Raw genomic sequence first — 11,710 nt, 5'->3', positions numbered from 1 at the left:
ACAATCTTCCTTTCAGTTAACTCAATATCAAATAATTTAGTACAATACTTGGATCTGCAAAGTCCCTCCTATCATATAAGGGTAACATAATCATGATTATGAAATCCATGTAAGCAGTATTCATAGTCCTGCTTACACTCAAGGGGAGTAGTTGATTACAATAGCACAAAGAGAAGAAGACCTTGTGCTAAAAGAATTCATAGATGTTAAATTAATTCTTTCTAGTATCACAAAGTGCTAAAAGTCAAAGGACATAAAGTATGAATTTTCTATATTGTTAACACTTAACCAATGTTAACTAATAATTATGATATATTATGTAGTATTTATATTATTATTTAACAGTTAAGGTCTTGATCCCTTCAATACTATCAAATCAGAGTAAGTTCAACTGGAGAATAAAACATGTACTGTTCCCCATAGTAAGCTCCTTAGTCATGTATATGGAATGATCTGATGTCTAAGTTCAAGTCTTGGGGAAATGATATCATAATCTAGTAACCATTGTGGAAGAGAGAAATAGAAGGAAATAAACACAGCACAGTTTGACTCAGGATAGCCTTTCAACTTCCCTACAATACCATGCCAGGATACCACTGCTGCTGCTGCCTGAGGTGAGTTTTTGTGAAGCTCTTATAGGACACAGTAAGAATTCCCCAGTTACCCACGAAGATTGAAATACTATTATTTCAATCAAGGGTTTTATCCAAAATAAAACTGAGTCTTTGCTTGATGAACTGTGGGCTTTCCTGGAATGTGCAGGTATATATGTTTAAAGAATAATTTGCAAATTTACAAGTCTCAAATATAATAGCAAGGATGCAGTAAAGGGTTTCCATGCCTGGAAACTTTCTAGAGCTTTGGGAGAGCTTCCCAGTCTCCCTAGCTGATGCCATCCAGCCTATGATTTTATTCCCTTTCCTTAAAGGCAGGAAGACCTAGCTTAATGGATCACAAGACTAGACAGACAGATGATCACAAAGTAGAAAGACCAGATAGTTCAGTCACAGTGAATTATACCATTACAAGTAAAATTTGTTTTTTAGATGGAAGAACACACATTCCTAGAGCAGCAGGAAAAATATTTTTAGTAGCAGACTTGATGCTTAGTTTGTTTGTGGGTAGACACTTAAAATGGGCAAAAATATTAGAATCTGTAAAGTCCTCTCTGGGGCAGAAACTTTTGTCTCAAAGGAGGAACTATGACTCTTAACCTAGGCATCATATTTGCATAGAAATAAATTTTCTTTACAAAGAAATATCCCCATGAAGTTCTCTACTTTTGCTAATAACTGGCAGCTTATAGTAAATTATCATCTTAGATGTGAGTAAAGAAAAAGACCAATTGGTTTGTCCATATCAATGTGATTCATTCATACTTCAATTTAAACTTTGCTGTCAGCTCAATCTAAATGTTATCTCCTCTTAATAAAAGGAGGGCATGAATACCTTAAAAAGAATTATTTAGCATAATTTAACCTTAGTGTACACATACTTTTATATGACTTTAGTACAATTTCTTTATTTTAGATAGATGAAATACTGGACATGGGTTTATCTTATACTGTAGATAAATTTTTCAGATGCAGTAGAAACACATAGAGTAACAGACTTCTCCTTCATCTCCATCCCCAGCTGGGGAGTACCTCCAGGAATGATGACTTCAGCTTTGTTACATATACATTGCTTTGAAAGTACAAATAATAAGAGCATCATTTTTTAGTTCAGATAACTTAGACTTGAGTTCTGGTTCTGCCATTAACTTCCTTCAAGCTCTTGGGAAGTCATTTAATATCTCTGTTTCCTTTTCTGTAATATTTAAATTAATAATGATGATACCTCCCTTATGTATCTAAGGGATGTGTTATGAGCAAAAATAGAGTAGGCAAAAACATTTTGTAAATTACACTATGTTCTACAGTTATAAGTTGACAAATTGATATAATAACAGAAACATAAACATGTCATCAAACTATGTGAGGGCTTTTTGTCAAGAATGTTAGTTTTCTTCCTTATACCTAGTAAATAACTTCTTTGAATTTATTTTTTAAGATGGGATCTCACTCTGTTGCCCAGGCTGGAGTGTAGTGACACACTCACAGCTCACTGTAGCTTTGAACTCCTCCCACCTTGGCCTACAGGCACATGCTACCATTCCAAGCTAATTAAAAAAAAAATTTTTTTTTTTGTAGAGATGGGCTCTCACCTTGGCACCCAGGCTGGTCTTGAACTCCTGGCCTCAAGCAATCCTCCTGCCTTGGCCTCCCAAAATTCTGGGAATATAAGCATAACCCACCATACCATCAGCCTGAACTTTTGAGAGAAGTGGATGTTTAGATTTATTTCTGTTATATCTGAACCCCTTTAGCATAATGTCCTCATTATTCTAGTTTTCTATGATTTCATTCTTTCTATCAATTTTTATAGCATCATAGTTCTCTGAAACCTAATGTGTATGGATTTCTTTGTCCTTAGAAAGGAGACATCATAGACATTATCTGTAAAACACCAATGGGGATGTGGACGGGAATGTTGAACAATAAAGTGGGAAACTTCAAATTCATTTATGTGGATGTCATCTCAGAAGAGGAAGCAGCCCCCAAGAAAATAAAGGCAAACCGAAGGAGTAACAATGAAAAATCCAAAACTCTGCAGGAGTTCCTAGAGAGGATTCATCTTCAGGTGAGCAAATCCATGACCTGTTTGCTTTTGGTGGCATGTAAATGGAAAAATTGAGGAGCGTGGATCAGTATTTGTGTTGCGCTGTTTAAAAATACAAGTCTTACAAGCAAAGGAAAACCCGTTTTCCTAGAAGAGCTCTTATTTCTCCTTTATTATTTTTATTTTAATTTTTTTTTTGAGACGGAGTTCCGCTCTTGTTACCCAGGCTGGAGTGCAATGGCGCGATCTCGGCTCACCACAACCTCTGCCTCCTGGGTTAAGGCAATTCTCCTGCCTCAGCCTCCTGAGTAGCTGGGATTACAGGCACGCACCACCATGCCCAGCTAATTTTTTGTACTTTTAGTAGAGACGGGGTTTCACCATGTTGACCAGGATGGTCTCGATCTCTTGACCTCGTGATCCACCCACCTCGGCCTCCCAAAGTGCTGGGATTACAGGCGTGAGCCACTGCGCCTGGCCATTTATTACTTTTATTATGCAAGGATAAGTCTTGGTATAATATCCCTTGGACTAAACCTTAATGGTATTTTAGCAGTGACAACAGAGATTAATGTTGAGAAAGTGCAGTGAAAAATAAAAATACCTTAGAAGAACAAAAGGCCCTAAGAAAATGTCTAAATTAGAATGATAAAGAGAGTATAAGGAATAAAATAAGTCTAAAAAAGTGAAAGGAAAAATGAAAAGAGAATTGTATTTTTTACAAAGCAGAGATCAAAATCAAATTGAGAGAAGATAACTAAATATAATCATTTTAAAAGTAATTTGAAGGAAATAGTGATCATCAAGCCCCATAATGGTTGTGTTAAGTGTGTTGTCTGTATCTATAACCCAATTATTATTTTCTTGTTATATTAGCAAAATTCTTTTGACATGTTTACCTTGTTAAATGGCATGTACAGAAAATACACCTAGTATCAAACAATTTACAGTTTTTTTAATCTATTTCTAAAATCAACTGAGCAGTACTTTGATAGTTTTCAAAATTCATCAAGGCAATAGTCAATTACACTTTTGTTTTTTTTTTCTGAATTATCAGTTACGTTTCTGTCTATAAACACAGCATCTAAGCTTTCCTGTTATAGCTATTCCTTGGAGAATGTACGGGTTGGCATCTTGCCTCTGCCTCTCGTTTGTTCTGTGACCTGTGAGAAAACCAAGGGCTAAGAGACTGAAATGACTTGCCCAAGAAGAGTTAAATGGTTCTATGTCAGAACAGGAATTTTTGTGTTCTCTGTTCTAATTCAGTGCCAAGAATATACTTTTTTAAAGAAAGAATTGTCGCTCCTCTTGTTTTCCTTCCTTTTATTTTTTTGTTAAAAAGGGCTGGTCATAAATTCTTCCTGATTACTGAAAACTTTTAGACTTCCTCTTATTCTATTTTAGAATTAAAATAAGGATATTGAAATTAGAAGAAGTAAACTGGGAGAAATCTTTGAGGAAGTTGAAAAAGCACTCAACTTCATTTAATATTTGAAATCTGAAACCTCTGAATTTTAAACTAATATATATTGATGCAAATGATGGACAAAATATACATTCTGAGAAAACAATTCTTTCACCCAACTATGGTGCTTCTATGCTTAATAAAAGCTTTCAATTAAATAGAAAGTCTAGAATTTCTTTGGTTTATATAATGCCTTTCAACCAAAATGATACAACAAATTTTTAATGTAGAATTACATCTGTTTCAAATTCATTTTTTAACCTACCCCAAGAAGGTTTTGAGAGTAGAGGTTTTTGCGATCATGTAAACAAGAAGAGATATAGATTCTGAAATATTACTGTAGCATGCTACTCTGCTAGAGGCATTTCATTGATAGCCTTAAAGTAATGCTAGTTCCATCAATTTAGTTGGTTGAGAAGTGAAAAAATGCCAAACGGATGTATGATCCAACTATTTAACTTATCCATTATTTGGAATTGGATACTTAAGGTAATGATTTCTTCTTTACACTTGGCCATACAAAAGGTGAGAATTAAACAACATAATCATTTAAGAGCCCTGGAGTTCATATGTCAAAAACTAATACAAGTGAAGTTAAGCAAAAGTTCTATTGGTACCTTTGGTTTCCATATGTATCTCTACACTTTATTTAAAGAAAACTAAAAATAAAGTATTTGAATCTGACTAATTTGCATTATTTGTATTTTTTGTCCCACAGGAATATATCTCAACACTTTTGCTCAATGGTTATGAGACTCTGGAAGATTTAAAGGATATAAAAGAGAGTCATCTCATTGAATTAAATATTGAAAACCCAGAAGACAGAAGGAGGTTACTATCAGCTGCTGAAAACCTCCTTGACGAAGAAAGTAAGTGTGCACACCTATTCTCCCCAGCTGATAATTACAGTTAAATATAAACAGCATAATCAGTAAAAACAAGCCCCAGTTTTATTACCGAGATCATAAAAGCATGCTTTCCCATAAAATAAGTATTTTCATATAAATTTGAAAACAATAACTCTGGTCAAATATATAATTAGAAAGAAACGTATTTCCTTATCAGACTCAAGAAATGAAGGGACTTCTCTGGGTACCTCATTTCCATTCTGCAAAGCTATTAATTTACATGTAAGTCGATGCTGGCATTCCCAAAGACTGAGGGAGCTAAGAGACAAATGTTTAGTAAGAGCATAAGCCATTAGTGAGAAATGTCACACATGGCTTCTGTAGAACAACACAGAATGTGGCTTTAAGATAATAAGCCTTCATGCCACACAGGAAAATTCATTCATTATTATATAGTCACATATTGTACATGTTTATAGTACTCTTTCAAAATGTTATAATAGCTTGAAAAAATATTCAGCACTGTTAGTATGTGAGATGGTTCTCTGTATTTGTAAGTATAAACTGAAGATGAAATAATATACGCAGATTCACAGAAAACTGGCTACCCCAATCAGGCTTGTAAAGATAGGATAACGTTTATTTTTTATAATTACCCATCCAGACCGCCTTTCCTAAGTCTGGTCAGGTCCTCAAACACTGAGCTTAGGGTGTTCCAAACTCTGTAAGGAGTACTTTGTGAGCAACCAAATGGGGAAAGTCTAATTTTAAAGATGAAAAGGAACTTAGATAATCAAATCCAGACTTCTCTATCAAAAATACTACTACTAATAATTAGTAGTAGTATTATTAGTTTTTGAGATGGTGGCTTGATTCATTGTTCAGGCTGGAGGGCAATGGCCCAATCTCGGCTCACTGCAACCTCCATCTCCCAGGTTCAAGCGATTCTAATGCCTCAGCCTCTGAGTAGCTGGGATTATGGCATGCCGCCATGTCCAGCTAATTTTTATATTTTTAGTAGAGATGGAGTTTTACCATGTTGACCAGGCTGGTCTCGAACTCCTGACCTCAAGTGATCTGCCCACCTAGGCCTCCCAAAGTGCTGGGATTACAAGCATGAACCACCACACCTGGCCGTAAAAATAATACTAATAATTATTAACTACATTTTTAAAACATATGTGCTCTGAACCAGACTTTGGGCCAGGGTCCTTCCTTATTATTCACTTGAGTACTCACCCCAGATCTTTGAGTTAGACAGTACTGCCCTCATTTTTATGATGAGAAATTGAGACAATAAGTAACTTGTCTAACAACACTCCCATAGTGAAGTGTAGAGTTTGGATTTCAACCCAATGTTTGTGCTGCTGTGTTATACTTTTTAACACCACAAGAAACAGCCCAGATGGAGAGTGAGGAGGGAAGAAAGCTTTATTTAGGGGCCAGTCTTCCTGATTGTCGATTTGTGGGCTATTCTATACTCTCTCTCATAAGTCCCACAAAATTGAGGCAGAGCACACGTTTCCTATACGCTGGCTTTTATCTAGTGAAAAGTAGTTTACTTTTTGAGAAGTTGTTCCTTACTTTATTCTTATCATCATTTTCCAAGAGCTTTCACAGGCATAACTAATTTGACATCAGCAGAACTGATTTCATCATGAGGCCTAGGTTTTTATATGCTTTCTTGGAAGTTATGGGCCTGGGAAACAGAAAAGAGAGGGAGATGTGGTCACAGAGGCAAAGTTCGAACTTTAGAAAGTAGCCAATTTAATCAATAATACAAGCCAAGACAAAATTGATCAGTGTAAATAGATATAGGAAGCTCTTTCAGGTAAAGGAGTCAGTTTTCTTCACATCTTATAATTTCAAGACATGGCTCCTCACTGAACAATTTTTGGCTTAGAAATAGATTCTATAGAGTTTTATTACTGACAATGTCCAGTGTTATTGTCAGTACGCTCCAAAATAATTTGACCATGAACTGCAGGGAGGAGAAGAGTATTTTTTGAACACTTGTAAATGATTACTTTTCTTCCATAATATCACACATTTGGGTATTTTGCCCAATTTACAGATGAGGAAAAAATTTGGAGATGAATTTCAAAGAAGTCAAACAGCTAGATGAGTGTAGAGATGTAGTTTTAATCAAAGGGAGTCTGCTATAAAACTCCTCCACATGTGCAAACTGGTCAATAGGAAAGCAATGAATATTTGAAAATTGAAGTTTTCAGCTCCTTCATCAATTTTCTCAAGTGATTTAGTTCAGTTTTCTGTATCAGAAAGTGAAAGATGAGAGGCTACCACGGCTGCCTGTCAACAGGGTTTGTGGAGAGAAGGGTCTGGGAACCTGGGAAAGCAGTGCTCTCAGCAATGCACAGTGTCCAGTAGGGACCCACAGAGGGAAGATGGGTTCACTACAAAAGGCTTGCATCCCCTTAATTTTTTCATTCCACCTCACTCATAATCTGTCTCCTTTCTATGCTAACAAAAAAACAATTATTCATAGATGATAAAATTATTTATAGAGCCGGTATAATTAAAAAGAAAAAACACCTGATGCAAAATTCTTCCTTGCAAGATGGGAAGATGAAAATCCAAGTAGCTAAGTGGCTTTCTCAAGCTCCCATATCTATAATTCAGTCTCCTACAACAATTAGAAACATGTTCTGCTATATCCTGGTCTCTGAAAACAAAACATAATGTCTCCAAAGCATTAAATGGTTTTTGATATTTGATATAAAAAAGGACAATTCCCAGACATTATTCCCCTGTATAAAACCTTAGAAAATGATACTTGAAGGTCACTAGAAGTTGATCACTTAATGATAGCCAGTAAGGTACAAACATACAGAGCCAAATTCTGGAAGATGAAAAATGGAAAAAAAAATACAGATTCAACCAGTACTTCTTGTCAACACATTACCCTGAGATTTTTCTTATTTTAATCTTATGGTCTAAAGTCGTATTAGAATATACATGTCAAAAAGATGCATATTGCATGTTAGGCTATTCTGACTGAAAGCTATTTATCTTATATAAAACTGCTTTGCTCAAGAAATAAAGAAGAATGACTTCCATTTTTTGATAAGATGGTGAGTTCTGATGATTTGGCACCATGCTGGCTGCATGCTTATTTTTATCTATTTTCTACTCTGTGAATCATATCTCCTACAACCATGCTAAAGATTAAATGCACAACCTTCATGTACCTTGAATGATAAAGACCTTGAATACATGGTTATATAAAACTGAGACATTTAGAAACAAATGCTTCTTATAAGTTAAAAAGAATTAGCTTCTTTTTAAGAATGGGGCATGCAAATTTTCTAGGATATTATGTATGCATTTTATTTTGATCATTGTATAATGTCAGTTTGAGGAATGGCAATAAATTCCTAGTTCGGTGTTTCATTCTTAGATTGAGAACTTAAAAAGGTTTGCTTTGCTAATCATTCAATATAAAAGTTGAGGAAAATGGGCACATGTCTTGGAGATAAGGGCTAAAATTTTGAGATAATGTAGAAGAGACAAGTCCTATGTGAGACTTGAAGATATCTAGAGGGACCAAGAGAATGGGGTACAAAACATGGAAAAAGCAGACTTCTAAGATTTAAAGCAAAAAAAAAAAATTTCCTTTTCTCTTCTTAGCCCAAGATAGATAGCATTGTACCCACTTTGACCTTGCAACTGTAAACTGGATTACACTTTTTTTTAATTATTAAAGTTCTGGGATACATGTACAGAACATGCAGGTTTCTTACATAGGTATACACATGCCATGGTGGTTTGATGCACCCATCAACCCTTCACCTACATTAGGTATTTCTCCTAATGCTATCCCTTCCCACCTCCCCACCCCCGATAGGCCCTAGTGTGTGATGTTCCCCTTCCTGTGTTCATGTGTTCTCATTGTTCAACTCCCACATATGAGTGAGAACATGCAGTGTTTGGTTTTCTGTTCCTATGTTAGTTTGCTGAGTATGATGGTTTCCAGCTTCATCCATGTCCCTGCAAAGGACATGAACTTATTCTTTTTAATGGCTGCATAGTATTCCATGGTGTATATGTACCACATTTTCTTTATTCAGTCTATATTGATGGGCATTTGGGTTGATTCCAAGTTTTTGCTATTGTAAACAATGCTGCAGTAAACATATACATGTGCATGTGTCTTTATAATAGAATAATTTATAATCCTTTGGGTATATACCCAGTAATGAGACTGCTGAGTCAAATGGTATTTCTGATTCCAGATCCTTAAGGAATTGCCACACTGTCTTCCACAATGGTTGAACTAATTTCCACTCCCACTAACAGTGTAAAAGTGTTCCTATTTCTCCACATCCTCTCCAACATCTGTTGTCTCCTGACTTTTTAATGATCGCCATTCTAAGTGGTGTGAGATAGTATCTAGGTCACTGCCTGGCAGGAAGCAAAGATGCTTCTCCAACAAGCTGATAAAAGGGATGGCATGTGGTGTTAGTGCTGGTCACAGGATTACCTCTAGAGGAAGATAACCACAATGGGGTTCTGCAATCCCAGCAAGACCACCGTAGATATTTGGAATTTGTCCTGTGTTGCATTAGAACTGAGAGGAATTAGGTCATCAATTCCCTCAACTGGGAATCTAGGTAAGGTTATAGGGAGAAGAAAAATTGGGGTGAGATGCAGCTCTTGAAGGGACAAGAGAGCAGGATCTGTTTATTTTGTACACTTTAGGGTTTTTCTATTTATATGAATTTAAAAATGTTTTGTTTACTTTGGGAATAAATACTCCCAAATAAAAAAGAGAACAGAGAGATAGATAGAGAGAGAGAGAGAGAGTGTGTGTGTGTGTGTGTGTGTGTGTGTGTGTTGTTCCATAAACTCAATCTTCAAGTCCCCTTTGCCTTACTCTGAGATGCCTCTTTAGAATAATAAGATAGTTTACTGTTGTTTATAGTAAACATTTTCTCTTTATTCTGCACTTGCTCCTCATTTTCCACATTTAGAAGCACTTAGCTGTGTCTTATAATTGTGTCTATGAGAATATGTACTATTGTCCTTGGGGAAAATGGGTGATGGAAATACCTTGTTTTCTCTAGAGTACAGCGATAATTAAATTTAAAATTGAAAAAAAAATAAGTAACAGAATAAGCAAACTTTACAGAATCTGTATACAATGCATTTGAGGTACCTGCAAACCCTGGTTGCAGTGCCAAATGAGGAGGAAGGGGAAGGGGTGGGTTGTGTGGCAGAATGTTCATACCAGCTGTGGTCACAGCAGCCCCTCATTGCTCAACCATCCCCAGTTGTGCCTTCCTGCCTGCCTGCCTGCCTGCCCAAATCGATGCAGGGCAAATGGCGGGCCACAGCTAGGAGCCTGGAACACGAGCTTTCAGCAGGGGAGATTTGTAGTTATGCCAAGCAGCAGTCCAGCAGTTGGCCTAAGAGTGTGCCAGCATAGCCTGGTGCCCTAGCCCCTGACATGTGTACCTGGCGTTTCCAACCCACTTGCCATATGATTTGCATCTAGATTCAAGAAATATACAGCTTTAAAGAAAAGCTATGCTAGCTGTCCACACAGACAAAGTAGAGAAAGCATGCAGGCATTTTACTTTATGTATTTATCAATATGTATTTAATATCTATAGTCATAGTTGTTTGCCCTCATATAATTTCTTCAGATTTCTTTTTAACTTTACCTCCAAACTTTTATTTATGATGGATACCCTATTCTATATCATACAATAAACAATAAAATAAAGTATAAGGATTTTTACCTTTTTACCAGAAAATTTCCAATGGAAAGTGTTCACAGAGGTTTCATTTTAGTCACATAAGGACCTCTCTACTGCCCTACATATAGTGCACTCCTCTCTAATGCTCGTACATATAGAGCACTCCTGTACCTGTGTTTATATTGCATTGTGATTGTGTACTACACATAGCTTTGTAATTATTGCCCTGGCCAAACAGGACCGAATCTTCTATTACCATTTGCTTTCTGAAAGCCCCTAGTCCTGTGCTTTGCATTAGTGGATGGTTAACAATTGCATGTAAAATGAGTAAATCATAAATGAATAGGTCAAAAGATCCCCAAATAGTAAGCAAGTCTTCTATCATTATTATAAAAATGAAGTTGCCTGCAATCCCACCTCACACATACAAGTATTTGTAATAAGATCGGTATTGGTATATCTTGTCAAGATTTAGTTTATGAATGTGCTAACCATGCATGTGTGCAAGAGTATAAATAAGTACATTTTTGGAGGGCAATAACATAAAACACAAAGTTTAAAATATGCACACTTTTATATCCAGAAATTCCAGTTCTAAGTATTTGTCCTAAGTTCAAGATACAAATGCATAAAAATACTAGCTAAAAATCTAGTTGTTTTAGATAATAACTAAAAACAATAGGGACTTCCATCAGTAATTAACCTGTTAAATGAATTAAGATATACCCAAACAATAAAGTAGTTTTGAAGGTGTTAAGAAAATGATATAGCATGCTGTTTACTGATATCAAAGTTTTTCCAAAACATGTTAAATGTGAAAGCAAGTATCAGATCAGTAATATGCAGAGTAATCCTATAATTATAGACATAATGAAATTAGATTAGTTTTGTACCATATCCAGGGAAGGCAAAATTTTGTCTCTACCCTCTTAGGCTTTTTAAAATAGCTGATCCTGAAAATTAAATTGACATAAGACAGACCAACAGGAGAAAAGCACAGAAATTTATTTAACATA

At 35.8% G+C, this 11,710-nt stretch overlaps 1 protein-coding gene and 1 long non-coding RNA gene across 5 annotated transcripts in view; one reads left to right on the top strand and one right to left on the bottom strand.

Annotated features, from left to right (window-relative positions):
* LOC135276386 (uncharacterized) overlaps positions 1-11,710 on the bottom strand; it is a 123,244-nt gene that overhangs the window by 5,696 nt on the left and 105,838 nt on the right. The gene's annotated exons all lie outside the window — the stretch shown is intronic.
* SAMSN1 (SAM domain, SH3 domain and nuclear localization signals 1) overlaps positions 1-11,710 on the top strand; it is a 162,232-nt gene that overhangs the window by 144,076 nt on the left and 6,446 nt on the right. For both annotated transcript variants that reach the window (XM_012444765.3, XM_012444764.2), the window contains 2 exons: positions 2,476-2,682; positions 4,845-4,995. In XM_012444765.3, coding sequence (XP_012300188.2) covers positions 2,476-2,682; positions 4,845-4,995 — 358 coding nt within the window. The remainder of the gene's footprint in view (positions 1-2,475; positions 2,683-4,844; positions 4,996-11,710) is intronic.

This window comes from Aotus nancymaae, unplaced genomic scaffold (genome assembly GCF_030222135.1).
Source record: "Aotus nancymaae isolate 86718 unplaced genomic scaffold, 86718_ANA_hifiasm-v0.15.2.pri h1tg000022l_1, whole genome shotgun sequence".
Classification (NCBI taxonomy): domain Eukaryota; kingdom Metazoa; phylum Chordata; class Mammalia; order Primates; family Aotidae; genus Aotus; species Aotus nancymaae.
Note: the sequence above shows the minus strand (reverse complement) of the source record. Positions and strands in the feature narration are given on the sequence as shown.